Source organism: Petaurus breviceps, unplaced genomic scaffold (assembly GCF_028583685.1).
Source record: "Petaurus breviceps papuanus isolate PSGF00001 unplaced genomic scaffold, PetGlider_PUasm1.0 175, whole genome shotgun sequence".
NCBI classification, from domain to species: domain Eukaryota; kingdom Metazoa; phylum Chordata; class Mammalia; order Diprotodontia; family Petauridae; genus Petaurus; species Petaurus breviceps.
The window spans coordinates 25,178,162-25,197,912 of NW_027185764.1; the positions used below are offsets into that span (position 1 = coordinate 25,178,162).

A 19,751-nucleotide genomic window follows, 5' to 3' on the forward strand; every position below is an offset into this window, starting at 1 on the left:
CACTTGTTTGGATCTGTTTAATAGTATCTTGATTTCTCATAAAGTCATTAGCTTCCATTTGCTCCAATCCAATTCTGAAGCAATGATTCTCTTCAATGAGCTTTTGAGATTCTTTTTCCATCTGACAAATTTGACTTTTTAAGGCATTCTTCTCCTCTTTGGCTTTTTGAGCCTCTTTTGCCATTTGAGTTAGTCTATTTTTTAAGCTGTTATTTTCTTCAGTCAGGTTCTTGACTCTCTTTTCATAATTTCCTTGCATCATTCTCATTTCTCTTCCCAATTTTTCTCCACTTCTCTTATTTGGTTTTCAAAATCCTTCTTCTACTCCTCTATCTTGGCTCTGCCTAAAATCCTTCCCCTCAATTTTCAATTCTTTGCCACCACAAAAAGAGCTGCTACAAAAATTCTTGTACTTATGGGTCTTTTTCCTCTTTCTTTGATCTCTTTGGGAGTATGGATTTAGTAGAAGTATTGTGCAAAGGATATGCAAAATTCAATAGTTTTAATACCCGTGTTTCCCCGATAATAAGACCTATCCCGAAAATAAGCCCTCCCCTTACTGTGTAAGATTCCTCTAAAATAAGCCCTCCCCCGAAAATAAGCCCTATTGAGATTGCTACTGTAGTGAAGGTGATCCCCTGCGCTACATGCTACATTACGGTACCCTCTGTATGCACCGCCCCCCCTCCCCCCCCAGTGAAACGCACGCCGTGCTCCGAGCTGCATCAATCAGAGCTGCAGCAGTGAGCGCGTCATCCTGTTCTTCCCCAGTGATTTGCTTGCTGGTGCCATTGAGAGCAGTGCCGCGGAGGAGAGCTGAGGCAGGACAACATAAAAACCCGGTATGTAAGTGGGAGTGAGAGGGCATGATGGAGGATAAAAAGGGCATGATGGAGGAAAAAAGAAGAACTCAGGGGGCATGATGGAGTGAAAAGAAGGACTGATGGTCATAATTTTATTATTCTGTCTGTTTTGACCCCCAGACATGAGTACAAAAAGGAAGAGCTATACTGTTGAGTATAAGAAAGCAATTGTAGAGGAGTCACATGGCAAGAATCTTGCAGTTTTCTGTAAAGAAAAACTTTTGGATCTTTGAATGGTCAGAAAATGGAGAGCAGATTATAATAACCTCAATCAACAGGTGGATGAGGGAAAAGGGAAAAAGCGCAGGTCTGGATCAGGTTGGCAGCCCTTATATCCTGACTTGGAGATCCTCATTGGTGAATGGATTGCTGACAGGAGAGCAAAGGCCTTGGTTGTGCGCAGGGCTGATATTCAAGCATTTGCCCTTTCAATGGCACCAGAGTTTGAAATGGTCTCAGAAGGATTCAAAGCATCACAACACTGGTTGGACGGTTTCCTTCAACGGTATGAACTGTCCCTAAGAATATCAACAACACTGTTTAAGCTGGAAGATGCTGAAGTTATTAAACGTGCACTTTCATTCAAGTCCTTTATTGATAGGATCGACATTTCCAAGTACCAAACCTGCAATATGATTGCTATGGAGGAAACTGCAGTGTTTATGGGACAAGGATCTCAAACAACAATTCATCACAGGGGTGCAACGTCAATCTACATTCCCACCACTGGCTATGAAAGTGCACGGGTCACCTGTGTTTTGGCAATTCGTTTGGATGGAAAGAAAGCCACACCTCTAGTCATCAGTAAGGGCAAGAAAGATAAGATTGAACGTGTATCTGGCATTTACGTTCTTGAAACCGAAAAAGCCTAGTGTACACAAGCCATTATAAGAAAGTGGGTTGATTTAATGCTGCCACTTGTTATGCGAGGTAACCAAAGAGTCTGATAGTCTGGGATTCAGCCAGCACTCACTGCGCTAAAGAAATGAAGAACTTCCTTGCAAAAAGAAGAATAGATCAAGTAATGATTCCTGCAGGAATGACTGCCTATCTCCAGACCCTTGATATTGCAATAAAGAAGCCATTCAAGGACCATTTGCGCATGGAAGTCAATGACTACATTGAAAATAGAATGGAAAGAAATCAGCGTGGAAACTTTGTGAAGCCCTGTCTGCAAGAAGTCGTGACTTGGGTGAAGAAGTCATGGGATAAAATTACTGACAGCTGTGTCGCCAAGGCACTACGAGCAGGTTACCTGGACAAGACATATTTATTTAAAGAGAGCTATATTGCTGGACATGACAGATTGGGTCCACTTCTTCTGAAGGAAATGGAGGCGCAAGACATCCAGGGCGGAATTCAGGGTATGGACACTTATGATGATGTTGTTGAAGAAGATGACATGATCATTATTGAATAAAGGTACATTTTTTTGTTCAAATTTACCTGTTTATTAAAATTGCTGTCAATGTTCATTAAAATAAGCCCTCCCCTGAAAAGAAGCCCTCTGGTGTTTTTCTGTCCAAAAAAATTAATAAGACAGTGTCTTATTATCGGGGAAACACCGTAGCTTTTCAGGCATAGTTACAAATTGCTTTCCAGAATGGTTGGACTAGTTCACAGTTCCACCAGCAGTATATTAGTGAACCCTTTTTTCTTCAGTTGCTACAGTATTTGTCATTTTCCTTTTTGTCCTGTTAGATAGCCTGACATGTGTAAGGTGACACCTCAGAGTTGTTTTAATTTAATTTTAAAGTATTTTAAAAATATGACTATTTATAATTTGGATTTTTTTCTCTGAAAATTGTCTGTTGATATCCTTGACCATTTACCAACTGGGGAATGGCTCTTTTTCCTGTAAATTTGACATAATTCCTTACATATCACAGAAACTTGATGCAAAGATTTGTCCCCAGTTTCCTGCATTTCTACTAATTTTAGCTGCACTGTTTTTGTTTTTGCTAAAGCTTTTCAATTTTATGGAATCAAAATTATCCATTTTACCTCCTATGAACTTCTCTCTTGTTTGGTCACGAATTCTTCCCCTATTCCCTATCCCCTAGAAAGGTTCTTGCAACTTTCTGTTGTTCTGTTTTTCTTCTTAATGCTTCAGAGATATAGGAAATTCATCCCTCCAAGCTGTGTTTTTTGTCTTTCATAGAAAGGAAAGTGAAGTAACATCTTGGGAGCTCAGTTTTTGTATTAACATATGGATTGATTTAAAGATATTTCAAGATGTAATGAAACCAAGAGATTAAAATTTTAAATAGCATATGTAGAAAAACAAATATTTTCAATGAATATTTAATAGTTTAATTGGTAGTTTACTGAAATTTAATAGGTAGTTCAATGAAAACGTAGGTGTAATTTTAAAATTTTAATATTACAAACAAACAAAAAACCACATGGGAGGTAAGGATGGTATCATTAAGGAATTTTACTATACTTAAACTGGTTGATTTTTGGTTATTAAAATTTGATTATTGATTATCAGCATTTAAAAATCACATTTCCTTTCCTTCATTCTTTTTTTGGTTTACTTTTTGTATCTGTGTAAACTGAAAATAGCCATTTTCACATTTTGTTTCTTGTGTGCTGATGATACAAATCTAAGACTTCTGTTTCTAAGATTTAGGGAGAAAGTTTAACCTTATTCCAATAAAAGTTTTCTTTGTTGAAGTAGTGTTTGCTTTTATCATTTTTAGATTAAGTAAGATTTCAGTGGAAGAGGGAAGTTTTAGATGCATTCCTAAAATTATTTCATCCTTTACTTTATACTGTAATTCTTGTCTTTCAAGAAACACATCAGTACCTGTTTTGAAGTTGAAAGAGTTCATTTTTGTGAAGTGGCAAGCTCAATAAAATGGCTTTTGCTGATTACAAACTTGCTCAGTTTCTAAAAGGATCCTTCATTGAAGGATTCCTCTTCATAAGGGGAATTCAGTAGCCATCTTTTGGCAGGATTGTACATCACTAAACCTGTGAGCAAATGGGATCTCCTCAGGAAGATTCCACAGCTTTCCCCAGGAGACTACTGCAGTGCAGGGAGGAGTTCTTTATGTCTAGTCGGAATTTTTCTTCTGATAATTGACGGCCATTTATTTTTGCTTCGTTCTCAGAGAAATTCATGATCGTTTTCCCAACAACATCATCTTCCCTCCTAAAACAACAACAAGCATTTACTAAGTGTTTACTATGTATAAGGCACTGTGCTAAGCCCTGGGCACACAAAGAAAGGCAAAAATATGGTCCCTGCCCAAAAAGTGCTCACAACGGAAACACTCTTAGGTATTCAGGTCAGGGCATCTTACCTGGCTCCCCTTAACGTGCTTCGGTTGCACCGCCCTCACTAGCTTCCTTCCCACTGAGTAGGGCGCCCCCCTCTCCTCTCCCCCACCCTCTCCGGGGTTTGGAGCACGGCAGTGCGGTTGAGCAGCACCCCCTGGCGGCCTTGCCTGGGCGTGCAGGGTTGGATCCCGGAGAGCTCGCCGGGCCTCGGCCCGCGCTCTGGGAGCATGCCCAGTGGCTGCCTCCTCGCGCTGGATCCCCGCGGCGTTCGAAGCTGCTGGTGGCAGTTGGTGGCTATGCTTTACCTCTTGGGGGAGGTGGGGGCGGGGTGGGGAGTTTGGGGTGGAGGTTGGCCGTGGGGTTACCCCGGAAGGGGGCTGCCGCTGTCTCTGGGGTGGCGCTTGTAAGCCTTTTCCCTCGGCGCCCCCCTCCATGGACCCCGATCCCGGGGCCGTGGACCTCCGGCGCAGAACCTTGGAGCAAGACAAGTTTCATGTTGATGGTAAGGCAGGTGGTAGGAGCCTAGAACCCCAGCCGGCAACCCTGGAGCTCAATCACAGGTTGAATGACTTGCCCAGGGTCACTTAGCTAGTAGGTGGCAGAGGCTGCCTTTGGAGCGGGGATAAGGGGTCGGGCGTTAGTCCAGCCTGCAGACCGAGGACTGCCAGTACAGCCCCCGCCCTCAGGGAGCTTCCTGCCCTGGGAACCTTGGAGAGTGGCTTCGCTGTCCTGGCGAGGGCTGGAGTCCTCCGCCATGGACCAGTTGTGTGGCCTTGGGAGGCACTTCCATTGCTCCCTCTGTAAAACCTAGCAGGGCGTTTCAACAAACCGCACCAGGAGCTGCTGCGTCTGGGCTTCGTTCCCAGAGGACCGTGACATCGGGGACACGACGGCACGACTTGCCGCTGACTTGGATTGGAGGGAGGGAGGCCTGTGCAAGGAGCCTCGCTGGGAGACCCTGGCCCCAGGCTCCGGGCGTTTCGGGAGCTCCCTTAGAGTTCGGTAATGCCCATTCCGAGAATTGGCCTCTTTTAGGGGTGAGGGAAGGGACGGTCCCTTAAATTAGAAAAAAAGGAAAGGAAATCCAGCCAGGAGGGGAAGACCCCAGGGTTGCTCTTTCAAAGGGAAACAGTTATCATAATACAGCCTTCTCTTCTGGCCGGCAATTCCGGGAGAGACTAATAAAAGCTGACTATTTATAGGTTTAATGACATGATTTAATTTAATATGACAACATTATTAAATAGGTGCTCCTCTTACCCCATTTTATAGATGAGGAAACTGAGGCTCAGAGTCCTTGACCAGGCTAGGGTCACACAGCTAAGATGAAAATGTCTTTAAAAAAAATTAATTTGTTTTTAGTTTTCAATATTCACTTCCACAAGATTTTGAGTTTTAGATTTTCTCCCCATCTCTCCAAAATGCTGTCTCCTTGACACCCAGTCCAGTGTTTTTTATACTGTCACATGATCCAAGATCATGTCTTCAGAGTCTAGAGCAAAAGATAATTTAAGATGTATCATTACTAATTTAATCAGTAATTTTTTTATTTCACTTATGCAGAAGGCCATTAAATTGTGGTAAAATATTAAATAATGGATTTTCATAGTTCTGGATTTCTTGAGCTTTATGGAAGGACTTCTACCATCCTTCCTTTCTTTTGCCCTTTTTGGTGACCATTGTTTTCAGAGAGATTTCTAGGAAACAGAGTAGTTAGTCATAGTGAATTGCTGGTTAGGTTAAGTATTTACTTCCACAGACTGAGTCCCTTCCAAAACTTTGATGGTGAAAGTAGAATTAGATTAGATGAAGGGTATAAACATATTAACTATGGTTGTTTCTCCAACTTTAAGGAAGAGGTTGCCATATCACATTTGACCATTTCATAGCACTAATTGGCACCTTAGGCAGGTGGAAGCTGGAGAAAGTGCAATATTTAGTTGTCTAAAAAGTCTATTTAATTTTTTTTACTTCGAAAATGAGAAGTTATATGGAATAAGGGAAGTGTCCAAAAATAGCAATTCATGTCATTTTTTCTTTAAAATATTATTTGTGAAATATTGAAATTATCCATGACCTGGAAACAATTACTGTCAAAAGCATTTCCCTGGGAAAGTGGATTTAATGGATTTAAATAATTGAATATAATTCTTTAGTCCTTAAAATGTCTGTTATGAAATTTATTTCCACAGAAAATAGATGTTATTTAGACATTACTATCTTTCTTTCTGTTTAAAGAGGTGTTTCCATGGCTAATGAACTCTTCAGAACATCCCTTGAGCACAACAATTAAGACTTCTCTTCAAATGAGAACCCAAGGACTCGGACTAATAATTTTCCAACATGGGCCCTATCTCCAGATAGCCAACCTTGTGGAGAAAGGAACAGCTGCAAAGGATGGAAGACTAAAGCCAGGTGATCAGTTGGATACCTAGGTCTTATAGATTCATATAAATTAATTTATATAGATTGTGTAGGTTAATTTATAGATTAACTTCTTAAATCCACCTAGAATTTACATTTATTCCATTCCAGATGCTAACTGTAGTGTGTTATATCCATCTTGACAAGTGAGACTCTTTTTCAATTGGCTAAGTGCTCTTTATCCTGATTGGTCTGATTGATTTTCTTTGTAGGTAAAGGTTTTCTCTTTAGAAGAGGAAAGAAAGATTTTGATTTAAATGCAGCAGGTATTTATTGAGGGCCTCTTGTGGAAACTAGGAATGAAATATTAAGACTGCCTCTGACTTTAAAGAAATTAAAATCTTATTGAGGAGACAACATTTATACAGCTATAGTAATTAGAAATAGTACAGAACAGTAGATGTTAAGTAAAATAAAAGAATATATAAGTTGTTAGTGTAATATAAATTATATAATATATATATAACATGATTATATAAAATAACATGAATTATTAATATGATAAGTTAAATAAATAAAATAGACAAATGTTAAATTGCAGATAATGGAGTAGCATAATAGATGGTATTGATTAATAGTTGACATGAGTGATCATTCAATCCAAAGATATTTATTGAGTGCTTATTTTATGGCAGGCAGTATGTTTTGCACAAAGGATACAAAGTAAGGAGACAACATGTAAATAACTAAGTATATACTCAGTAGATGGGAAGTAATTTCAGAGGGGAAGGTGGTAGCAGCTGGGGACTGGGGAAAGCTCCTGCAGAACAGGTGAGGGGAGGCTTGAAAGAAGTAAGGATAGATTAAAGAGCCCTGCAGTGCAGAATGAGGTGGGTGGGGAGACAGTGCAGAGGCTGGGAGATGCCCCGTGCGCACTGTTATGAGGTGATAGAGAAGGGGACTGAAAGGCAGGAAGAGGTATGTATGTTATGTGTTTTGTGTGTGTCTCTGTGTGGGGGGTGTTAGGTCATGGTCAAATCTATGCTGGAGTGGGGAGAGACTTGAGGCAAGGGAGAGGGGAGATCAGGTAGCTGGAGTTTTAGGCAAAGGCTTTTTCCAAGGAGGTAGAGCTTGAGCCAAATTTTGAAGGGTGCATTGGATAGGAAAAGAAGGGAAAAGAGAATTCCAGGAGGAAGGAAGAATATGAACAAAGAGGCTAAGCAGAAGGTCTGAACTTGGGGTCTGTGATTTAAAACATTTTTTTCCCTGAATAGTGTATTTCAGCATTATTGGTTTCCTTTGTAATATTCTTTGTATTTTTATGCATTTAAAAACATTTTTCTGGGTGCGGCTAGGTGGTGCAGTGAACAGAGCACTGGCTCTGGAGTCAGGAGGACGTGAGTTCAAATCTGGCCTCAGACCCTTAACACAAAAACTAGCCGTGTGACCTTGGGCAAGTTCCTTAACCCCAATTGCCCTCCAAAAAGCAACAAAACAAAACAAAAAAACATTTTTTTCTGAGAAGGGGTCTATAGGCTTTACCAGACTGACCGAGGGATCCATGACACACAAAAAAGGAAAAAAAGAAATAGCCCCTTTTAGGATGGTTCATAGTTCATAAAGGGAGACGTTCAAATTAGATTATGAAAGGCCTTCCTTGGCCTAAGTCTTTGTTTTCTAAGCAGTGGGGAACAATTTCAGATTCTTTAGAAGAACAGTAGCATACTAAAAGTGTCCACTTAAAAAGAGTGAAGGGATTAGAAATATAGATAAGATGTTGATTTGGGGTAGCTAGGTGGTGCAGTAAGAGTGCCAGCCCTGGAGTCAGGAGGACTCAGGATCGGTTCCGGCCTCAGATACTTAACACCCAAAATTGGCCATGTAACCTTTGGCAAGTTTCTTAACCCCAATTGCTTTAAAAAAAATAAAAAAAAAAAAAGATGTTGATTGGTCCTGGTGAATGAGGTAAAAAGCTCCAATTTCTTAGTTCACTTGTAATGTGGTATTTCCCTAGACATATATATTGTTGTAAGCAAGTTTTTCCCTCCATAAAAATATAGTATCCTAAAGATTGAATGAATTAAACAAAAATAAAGAATTGATAATTGTGTAAATAAATCTAGCTTACTTTATTAAGATAATCTCCAATTGGATTTATTAAAGGAAAAGGGAACCAAGCTTTGGATTATCTTCACAAACTAGAGAGCTGGATCTAATTGGTCATCTAGTTTGAAGTATTCATGTTTTGAATCAGTTTGAAAATCTTGGTGTTAGAATGTGTAAAATGGAAATTGACAACAATTGATAGCATCAGTACAGTTTCGGGGTATGCAGTCAGTGGTTTCACAGAATTTAAAGTTATTTTTGAAAAATGAAATTCAGGAGCCCAAACCTCTTTATGGTAAGCCAGTTGCATTATTCTCAACCGGTGGGTTTTGAAGTGTAAATGTAATTCATCCTTTTAATTTTCAGTGCCAATAGTTCTAAGATCTCAGCACCTGGCACATTTTTTGGTCCAAAGCCCTCAAAATCTATTATTTCTTAGCACCACAAACTTGATTATGATTTCTGAGCATTTAATTTTTTATAGTTATGGTTTATTGTCATTGGTTTTGATTACTTTTAATCAGGGTTTAGTTTATTGCAATAAATTCCTGTTAATTGTTGTTTGCCTTTAGAACTTAAGTACTGTTGAGCCTTAATACTAAACTCTAATTTAAGTTTTAATCCATTAAAATGCTTTGGAGAGTATAGATTCCTTGCCAGATGCTGCTCTTTTGAAATGACAGGTCTGCTACTTTGTTTGGGGGATCTGTTATTTCTTCCATGTGTGGGCACTTCAGCTAGCTCTTGTCCATTTCCTCCCATAAATACTCCAGAGGAGGCATACCTAATGTGTTGGTAACCTTCCTTTGAATCTTCTGACGTTACTTAGGTGCCACAATATTACCTACTTGTTCCATAGCTTACCTTTGACTTTTGTAAAATGATTGGTCACACTTCTCTTGGTTGATATCTTTTGTGTATACATTTCCTTGTTTGTTATACACTCCGGCTCTTTTATGTCCACCATGGATCTCTTCATTGCTTTTAAGTGACCTGCAATTTTGATTCCTCTGATGCTGTGATATCAAATGATTTGATCACCCGTATCACCAGCACTTTAAAAATAAAGGATGGGATTTTCTTTCAGGAAAGAACTTGGCATCATTAAAAGATGCAATCCCATCTTATTATACAGAGTAAATATAAAATCTGTGCCCTTTTGTAGGGAGTATGGTTTTCTGTAAGGATGATGTTACAAATGTTTCCTGTAGTCCAGGGTTGGGGAACCTGTGCCCGAGAGGCCACATCTGACCTTCTAGGTCCTTGGGTACAGCTTTTTGACTGAGTCCAAGTTTTACAGAACAGATTCTTTTATTAAGGGGATTTGTTCCGTGAAGTTTGGATTCAATCAAAGGGCTGCACTTAAGAACCTAGAGGGCAACATGTGGCCTCAAGGCTGCAGATTCCCCACCCCTGCTGTAGTCCATTAAAGCAGAAAATTAAAATTGTATGTCGAATATTAATTTGGTGTTTATGAAAGGCAGTGTTAGGTGTTTTCTTCCACCTTAATTGCTTCTGTATACCACATAGATTCATACCCAGTAATTCTGGGGATTAAGTTGCTTATTTTCTGCTTTCTAAATAAAATTGCAGTTTTTACAAACAGTATCTTATCCATGACTTTCAGTTACAAATTTCCTGTTTAACATTTGGCAGACAAAGGATCAAACAGTATATATTACTTTTTGACTGAATCAGGTTTTCTGTAGCTGAGTATCTTAAAAAATAAAACCTGAAGGCAATTTAATGTAGTCCTTGTGTAGTTATGAATATTGTCCAAGCCAATTTGCAGGCCTAAAGTTAAAGGTTTGTTTAACTTTTTTTTCTTTCCACTTAAAATTTTTTATTGATACTTTTTGTATCAGGTATTTCTGTAGCAAACAGTTTCTGTAGAAAGTACCTTGCTACCCCCATACCTAGCAAGTTTTAACAAACTTGTAACAAAGATTTAAAACCCCACAACAGTTTAGTGAAACCAGTGGACATATCACTAACATTCTTTTTTTTCTCTTTTTGGAGGGTGGAGGGCAGGGCAATTGGGCTTAAGTGACTTGCCCAAGGTCACACTGCTAGTAAGTGTTAAGTGTCGAGGCTGGATTTGAACTTAGGTCCTCCTGACTCCAGGGCCAGTGCTCTATTCACTGCACCACCTAGCTGCCCCAATAACATTCTTTAGTCATACTTCACCTCTCCAGTGAAATGAGGGTGAGTTTCTTCATCTATCCTGTAGAGTAGAGCAAATCTTTGAAGTTATAATTCATACAACATTGTTTTTTTCTTTCTGTTTATGTTGTTGCAGTTGTTTTGTTGTTCTTTACATTGCTGTAGTTACGTATATTGCTTTCCTCGTTCTGTTTTACTTTATTCTCCATCAGATCATAAGTTTCCCTGAAGTTCTCACATTTGTTGTTTCTTGTGGTATTTTTCTTTATTTTCTATATGTGGTATTCTTGTGGTATATTTCTTTACATTCATGTAACCACAGTTTGCTAAGCCTTTCCTGGTTGATGGGCACTCACTTTGTTTTGTATCCACAAAAAGTGTTTCTCTGAATATTTTCATATATATGGAACCTTTCTTCCTTGTCTTTGACTTCCTTGAGATATATACTTAAAAGGGTAATTTCTGGGTCACATGTTATGGACATTTTAGTAAATTGTTTTAGCATAATTCCAAATTACTTTCCAAAATAATTGTTCCAATTTGCAGCTCCAGGGACAGTGTATTATGCTAATTTTTCTGCCGCCCGTTCAGTGTTGACTATTTCCATCTTTTCTCATCTTTGTCAATTTAAGTGTCATGTAGGGGCAGCTAGGTGGCGCAGTGAATAGAGCACCGGCCCTGGAGTCAGGAGGACCAGAGTTCAAATCCAGCCTCAGACACTTAACACAAAAACTAACAATGTGACCTTGGGCAAGTCACTTAACCCCAATTACCCTACCTTCCCCTGTCCCAAAAAAAAGAAAGCAAAAAAAAAAAATTTAAGTGTCATGTGAAAACTCAAAGTTATTTTAATTTGATGCATTAATTCATTTAACAAAAATTTATTATATATGTACTGTAAGATAGATATAAAAGGAACTTTAGAAATCATCTGAGTAATTCTAGTCCAGCCTCTTATAATTTTACAGAAGAAATAAACTGAGATACAGAGAGGTTAAATGATTTTGCCCAAGGTAAGAGACAAAACATGGCTCCAAACCAGGTTTTGATTCCATATTTAGTGCTTTTCCCATAATACCAGAATCTCTTTTTCCTTTTTTGGGGCTTAAAAGTTCCAAAGAGCAGTTGGATTTCAGAGAAAGAAAATTTCTTATAATTTTTAATATAATTCAGTTTATTTTCAATTAACAACAATCTATTTTCTACTCTTTTCAACCCCCCATTGGAGGAAAAAAAAGGAAAACAAAACCCTTGTAACAAATAAACAAAATCAAGCAAAACAAATTCCACAAGATTACTTCTGACTATACAAGAATGATATGATCAGAAAACTATGATTGTCAGGCAAAATATACCATATTTAACCAATTTATTCACTTAATGGAAATGGACTATCTCAGTAGCCTAAATACTTAATTTGAAACTAACTTTCAGAGTTCTGAATAGCAATTAAAATTGTAGAATGCGATAAGATCACATCACTTACCTAAGAAACATTTCAAGTATATCACTAACATTGTTATTAAGAAACATTTTCCTTTTACTCATATCCTTCTGAGCATTTAATAATACTCATGACTTTGAGATATCTTAAGACTGGTCTTGGTTTAATGTAATGAATGCTTTTCCTAGACCAGTTAATCAACGTACATTTGTTAAGCACCTGCTGTGCTGGGCATCTGCTAGGCATTAGAGATACAAAGACAAAAATTAAAGTCACTCAAGGAGCTTACATTGTCGGGGAAAGAACACACACACACACACATTTATAATTATATACAAAATATACACATTATTTTGCTGGGGAAGTACCAGAAGCTGAGGGATCAGGAAGAGCCTCAGAGTTTTGAAGAAAGCTAAGGATTCTAAGAACAGAGTTGAAGAGGAAGTGCATCCCAGACATAGAGGGCGCAGCCTCAGCAATGTCACGGAGATAGGAGGTGGGAGGTTAGGAAGAGGAAGAAGGTCGGAGAGACTAGACCTTAGAACACGCAGAGGGCAGTAAGGTCACAAACCTGCAGAGACAGGCTGTGTGCTCGGAGGACTCCAACAGCATTTTTTATTAAGCAATCGGGGTTAAGTGCCTCGCTCAAGGTCACACGGCCAGTTATTTCTGGGTGTGGTGCTGAGTGTCTGAGCCCGGATTCGATCCCCAGGTCATCCCGACACTGGGGCCGGTGCTCTTACTCGCTGAGCCACCCGGCCGCCCCGGTTGTGTTCTCTAAATGCCAAACAGAAGGGTTTTTCTTTGATCTTAGAGGCAGTAGAGGCACTGGAGTTTTTAAAAAGGGTGTGACATGGTCAGACTTGTGCTTTAGGAATGTGTAGCGCCAATGCAATATTTAGTGATATGATAAATCATGATAAAGACCATGACTATAAATATCACATGGCGTTTGATTGCAAAATATACCAAACTCTCCAGATAGAGGATAGAACTGAAGCATTTATTTAGATACCAGAAAACTGAATCCCAAAACCATTAAGTTGATTCCATCATAGTACCAAAGCTATTCAGAAGCCATAATAATGCTGAGAGCCACAGCATCCTTTAGCCTTCCCACAAACCAATACAAGATTGATACCTACTCATGAGCCTATCTGACTCCTTGCCTGAGGTCCTTCTCTCTCCCTCACCATCTGGCTGGCTCTGACCAGCTTCCTGTGGGCTCTGTTTACCCTCAGCAAACTCCTCCCACCACAGGCTCCATGTGATTATATTCAGCCTATTAGGGGGCAGAGTTTACTTTCAAAGCAGGGGAGGTCTTCAGACTCCCCCCTAGGTCTGGAGTTAAGGGGCAGGGGAAGATCTTCAAATTCCCATTCCTATTACAGAGTGTCACTTTGACAGCTACGTGGAGACTGGAGGTAAGGAAGAGAAAAAATAGAGGGGAAAAAGGCCCAGGACAGAGCATTGGGGGTTATATACAGAGGGTGGGATGTGAAAATCTTGCAAAGAAAACTGAAAAAGGAACAGAAAGGAGAATCAAGAGAAGCAGTGTCTTGAAAACCCAGGGAGGAGAGAAAATCTAGGAGATGATCAGCAATGTCAGATGCTGTAGAGAGGTCTAGAAGAACAAGGATTAAGAAAAAAAAGCCATGTCTTAATTCTTCAAATAATATTTTTGTGCTATAACACTTGAACAAAGGATCATTTTTAGAGAAATGTAGGGAGACTTATTGGTACAGACTGAGCAGTGACTACGACACTGTTAAGACAAACGACTTTGAAAAGGCTTCATTAAGGATTAGAATCCAACCAGCATTCGAGGCTCAGTGATGAAATGTGGTCCCCACGTCCTGAGGGAGGTGATGGCCAGCGTAGGCGGGCACTTGTTTTGCTCTACTGCACGTTCTGTTTTTACTTTTTCCCTAGGTGGGGGTAGATTGGGATGGGGAAAGAGTACCTAGGCACCCCCCCCCCCCTTAGAGAGGGAGAAGGTGATTGAAAAATTTAAAATGTGCAGAATAGAAGACCAGAAAGAATTACAGATAAGCAAGAAAGCTTGAAAGTTACACGTTGAATTTAAAGAGAAAAGCTGTACACAAGAGATTTGGTTTCATATGCAATGCTCTTTTTCTGCACTACTGTATATATGGAAATGTCCATTTTACTTGTTTAAGTTCAGAATAAAAATATATTTGAAAGAGATTATTAATAACTTTGAAAGCATAACAAGGTCAGCAGCCAAATTGCCAAGCTGTATCATGAGAAATGATAGGAGAAGTGGAGGCAGGAAGAGTACAGATATTTCTAGGAGTTTGTGAAATGGAGCAAAGATATAGGACAATAAGCTAGAAGGAATGGTAGGCTTACAGATTGATTTGGACTGCTGTAAACTGCTAACTGAAATTACTGATTTTTTTCAACTTTTTTTTCAGGTGATGTTCTGATTTCAGTTGGCCATTCAAATGTGTTAGGATATACACTTCGAGAGTTTTTACAGCTTTTGCACCATATACCCATAGGTGCAATACTCCAAGTCAGAGTTTACCGAGATTTTATTGACATCCCACCAGAGTGGCAAAACATAGATGACTTAATCCCTGAGACTAAACCTGCAGTAGTAATAGCTCAGTTAAGTGACTGGTTTTTTTTTTTTTTTTAACTTTTTCTATTTTGGTATAAATTTATTATATGGTGAAAAATATTTATGTAGATAAAATGCAATTTGTATTTAAAACTAGAGTGGATCAGATGGGTTAAAAGGATATTGGTGGTAATTAGGATTTGCTAAGTTTTGAGACACATTTCTAAAATTATTGTTCTGGTATGGAGGATTATGTGTTAGGAAAATGCCTTTTTCCCACAACAGATTTAAGTACTTCCCTGATTTCACTAATAAAAAAACCTTTGTTCCTAATTTTCCCTAGTTATAGCTATTTGTTGCTTTTAAGTTGAGCACTTTACCGTTTTTTAAGGCTTTGGGAACACTTCACACCAACCTTATTTGATACTAGTTTATCTCCTTCCTTTTACAGAGGGAATTGAGGGTCAGGAAAGTTAAGAGCCTGTAGTCACATTGCTGGTTTTGGAGATGGGATATGAACCTAGATCTCCTGATTTCCAAGGCCAGTGTACTTTCCCTACATTATGCTGCTGCTTGTCTATAAGGGTATGGAGAAGAACACATTTTATTAAGAATGAGAAATTATCTATGGTCATTAATTTTTTTTTTGGAGGGGGTAAGGCAAAGCAATTGGGGTTAAGTGACAATCACACAGCTAGTAAGTGTCCAGTGTATGATGTTGGATTTGAACTCGGGTCCTCCTGACTCCAGGGCCGGTGCTCTATTCACTGCACCACCTAGCTGCCCCAATGGTCATTAATTTAAACCAATACAATCATCTGAACGTGTTGGGACTGGAGAGGATAGGATGAGCTTGTGAACATGTGTAGGTTCTAAGGTCTTTTGAGTTTTCTGTAAGGCTGGGTTATTGATCTAAACTCACAACAGCAAGACTTAGCTATAAGTAAGAATAATTTTGTGCCATTTGCTTATGGTTAAAAGTTGGCAAATTTATCGTGCAGAGTAATCTAATTAAATCCTTATGAACAAATCAAGGTGGCAGTGACTTGAGAACTGACTAGTAAGTTATGATTATAATAGCAACTTCATGAAATGTCAGTATGGCAGTAATTTGTATTATAGTTCAGAAAACAGAACACACGAGTTCACTTTTCACAAATACATATTTACCCATCTGGGTGGTAGCATGTGGGTAAGGGTGAATAGTCAGCCATGTGTATGTGTGTGTGTGTGTGTGTGTGGGTGAGAGAGAGAGAGAGAGAGAGAGAGAGTTGAGAGGTACAAATGTCATGAGGAAAGGTGGCAGATAGCATAACACTATCCTTAAAATGAAGGGAAAATCAATAAAGGCAAATTACAGAAAAGTTGTTGGAGGTCCTTAGGGGGAAAAAAAGGTTCTAATTAAGTGAGCAGCAAGAGGACCCTTGGATGGGAAATGGCAAAAGGACCACAATGCAATATGGCTGAATATGTTAATTCCATGAAATAGTAGATATGAAAAGAAGCAATGACTTCCTATCATTACTGCAAATAGAACTCTACCATTTTGAAGGTACTTATTACCACTTCATTTGAAGGCCCAGCCAATACAGTTGCTTTATGATATCATTTCACCTTTACTCAGTTTCTAGATAGAAGTCAAAGGAGGCCAGAAATATAGTAGCTGCTGTGGACTCCATAGTCCTCTAGGAACTGAACTGGATGCATGTAAGAACAATAAAGCATTGACCTTTAGTTCTTAATATCACTCATAGAAAAAGCTTGGATTTAATTTTTAACATAGTTTTTATGAATAGTGCAAAGTATTTTGTTTTGGGGGAGGGGCAGTTGGGGTTAAGTGACTTGCCCAAGGTCACATTGCTAGTAAGTGTTAAGTGTCTGATGCCAGATTTGAACCCAGGTCCTCCTGACTCCAGGACCAGTGCTCTATTCATTGCACCACCTAGCCACCCTGAGTGCAAAGTATTTTAAAGTAACATCTGGGAATGGAAAAGATTAAAGTTTACTTAAATTTTAAAGGGAGGTTGATGCAGATTGTAGAACAATTCTTAAGAATTCTAAAAATGTTGCAAATGTTCAGATCCATTTCATTACTTATTCTTCCCATTTCAGCACATCAAGGAAATGTGAGCAGGAGGAAGATACATCTTTCTCTAGTAGTGAGGATGACGAAGATGTAGAGTTAGATGAACGATTTAAGTACTATAAGTCTCCACAATCTTTTCGGCGTCATTCTGCAAGGAAACTGTCATCCATCTCCACAGAATGGCATGGATATAAAAAAAAGAATCATATGTTTACTGTAGGAGAAGACATTGGATGTGATGTTATGATTCATAAGGATTCTGATGAGCAGAAGATGGATGTTCCAAAAGACTTCAGAGCACCTTCCCCATGTTGGACAATGGTCAAACAAGACAGTGACCTTTCTTCTTCCTCCTCTACATCAGATGCTTTTTGGCTTGAAGACTGTGCCTATGCTCAAGAGGAAAAGGACCAGCATTTTACAGCATAGGAACCTGAGTTAATTCAGGACCAGATGTTTAATTTTCCATACCATTGAAGTGCTAAATGTTTAATTTTAGCACATCATTATATATAGATTTATTTTACAAAGGGATGCATTCCTTCCAGTTGAGTGTGTAGAAATCCAGGTAGTAATCCAGTTGTAATCCAAGAGCCTTCATGGATCTAGCTCTGTAACTTCCATTCCCAAAAGAATACAATTCAGAACACTGTATGTACTTTATAAAACCCCTTTCTGGAGAGAATGAATTAGTGCATGTGAATATGATGCTGTGGGATTTTAGTGGCAGAATGAAGTATGAGGATGTCAAGACATTGATCTTCATCTCTTAAGGTAAAAGGAATAGACTTTGGCTTAGGTCAGTGCATACAGAATGTAATTACCCTGCGCAAAACCAGATAAATTCTAGGATGATCTTTTACTTAGAAATAGGTATTTTAAAAGGGTTCTCTTAGATTGTGTGGTCTTCTGTATTTAAGTGTTGGTTTATAGATTACTACAGAGCGGAAAGCTGAAAATGAGCTGTAATCTAAATTGTTTAGAAAATAGGACTTTGATTTACTTTATGTAATCTTTCTTAAATGTACCTACCATGGAGGGAGAAATCCAATTATTTAATTTTGCTAAAATAACGAATTGTCATTGATCATTCTAACAATTCTGAAATACTGAATTGACTGTATCGTTAGCCCTACCAAATTTCTAATCTTTTTTCAAAAATGTATTTTTTTATTTATTCAGTTATTTCCCTCATCCCTTGTTCTTTTAAGAAAAAAAAAAGTGATGCCTGACAACATGTTCAATATTTTGAGCCAAGTAGTCCATCTCCTTGTCATAGTGGTGGAATGAGGAAAATTGTGTTTCGTTATCTCATTTTTAGAAGTTTCATTGATATTTTAGTAACAACTATAGTTTTCTTGCTTCTGCTTTTTACATGCTCTGGTTTCTCTGATTTTCTCATGTTATTTTTACTGCACAATTATATTCCATAGTTTTTCAGCTATTCTCTATCACCAGCTGTTTCCAGTTCTTTGGAACCACAAAAGACCTTTGTTTCTGCGATCACTGGAGTTTTGTTACTTCTTCCATATGTCCAAATTGAGTCACGCCTGAGCTACTTCACAGCTCCCCCAAGTGTATCAGATTGTACCTGTTTTATCTTCACTCTTTCCACTTTTGCCAGTCTGTATGGTATGAGGAGAAACGAGTTCTTCAACAGGTACTTTTCTTCTACTTAGTGATTTTATGATAATATATGGTTTGCACTTTCTGGGGAGAGCCTCACATGCATGGGCTTTTTTTGGAGAATGGTTCTTGGTGTGTAATATTTGTGTAATTTCTATATATATTTTGCCCTTGATTTATTTATGTAAAAGCTTTGAAATCTTAGGTAGTCAAGTCTGCCTACTTTTATCCTTGTTTGAATTTGGATATCCTACCTCTCTTCCACCCCATATTTGTAAAAGGTACTTTAATACAATGTTATCTTCTAACTTTTTTTATGGTGTAACCTTTTATATTAAGGGAGGGTGTAAAATGTTAAGACTAAATCTAATGCTTTCCTAATTTTCTTGACAGTCCTTATCAGTAAGGGAGTTCTTTAAATAGTAATTTAGTTCTTGAACAAGGGAGCTGCTGTTTTTATTTGCTCCTGTTTTTTTTGCTTATCTGATAATCTGTTCCACTCATCTACTTTTCCTGTTTTTATAAACAGTGCCAGATAGTTTGAAATCTGAGTGATCTTTATGCAAATTTCTTGTGCTTAAAAAAACTCAAGCAAAAAATATCTATCCTTCCCCACCCCTCCAATAAACTTAACAGACAAGAAAGAGTTCAGAAAAAAAATTAGCAAAAGCATTTTAAATAAAATGTTTTATTGACTTTACATTAGACCAAGTGGAATTTGTCTGCATTTCTGTTTTGCTGTTTTTCCATTCATAAATAAAAACATTAATTGTGTTAATAAATTCTGATCTTTCACCAAGGGCTATTATTTTATCAGTTTGTGTTGAGAAAGTTTTTTTCTTCTTCCATAATAGGTGCTTCATTTTTCTAATTCATCAAGGAATGGGGTATTGGCCAGATTTCCACTTGCTGCCATTGACTTCTTGCCAGAAACAAATTTCTTTGCTGCCTGAAAAAGTTCACAGGGATACTAAAACAATACATTACTACTTAAAACATTTTATTTTTTTAAAGAGTGGAAATATAATTTTATTAGTGTATATAGCTTCAATGCACTTTCTCTGCAACTTAATCTTAGAGAGGTGCCTGCTGCTTTAAGGATTTGGAACTTGAAGACTTACAGCCAATAATTTTCTGTTACTAGTTCTTCAGATTAGAATAAAAAAAAAAATCACAGCTGGTGGTGTTTTTGCTTTAATTTGTTCCCCCACCCCTACCAAATTT

The 19,751-nt window shown here is 38.3% G+C and overlaps 2 protein-coding genes and 1 long non-coding RNA gene across 5 annotated transcripts in view; 1 reads left to right on the plus strand and 2 right to left on the minus strand.

Annotated features, from left to right (window-relative positions):
- The window catches only part of PDZD9 (PDZ domain containing 9), a 38,702-nt gene extending 19,393 nt beyond the window's left edge, over positions 1-19,309 (plus strand). Inside the window, exons 1-4 of one of the 3 annotated variants that reach the window (XM_069084942.1) lie at positions 4,498-4,653; positions 6,390-6,566; positions 14,667-14,862; positions 16,928-19,309. In XM_069084942.1, the coding sequence (XP_068941043.1) occupies positions 4,584-4,653; positions 6,390-6,566; positions 14,667-14,862; positions 16,928-17,330 (846 nt within the window). In that variant the 5' untranslated portion in view covers positions 4,498-4,583 and the 3' untranslated portion in view covers positions 17,331-19,309. Of the gene's footprint in view, positions 1-4,497; positions 4,654-4,741; positions 5,154-6,389; positions 6,567-14,666; positions 14,863-16,927 lie in introns of those variants that run through there. The other 2 variants (XM_069084943.1, XM_069084944.1) reach the window with 2 other exon arrangements.
- On the minus strand, positions 3,936-4,287 carry LOC138159075 (uncharacterized). The gene is made up of 2 exons (XR_011167797.1): positions 4,175-4,287; positions 3,936-4,023 (listed from the first exon to the last, which is right to left on the minus strand). It is a non-coding gene; the product is annotated as an uncharacterized lncRNA (long non-coding RNA).
- The window catches only part of UQCRC2 (ubiquinol-cytochrome c reductase core protein 2), a 28,440-nt gene continuing 27,888 nt past the window's right edge, over positions 19,200-19,751 (minus strand). Inside the window, exon 14 of the mRNA XM_069084940.1 lies at positions 19,200-19,476. Coding sequence (XP_068941041.1) covers positions 19,387-19,476 — 90 coding nt within the window. The 3' untranslated portion in view covers positions 19,200-19,386. The remainder of the gene's footprint in view (positions 19,477-19,751) is intronic.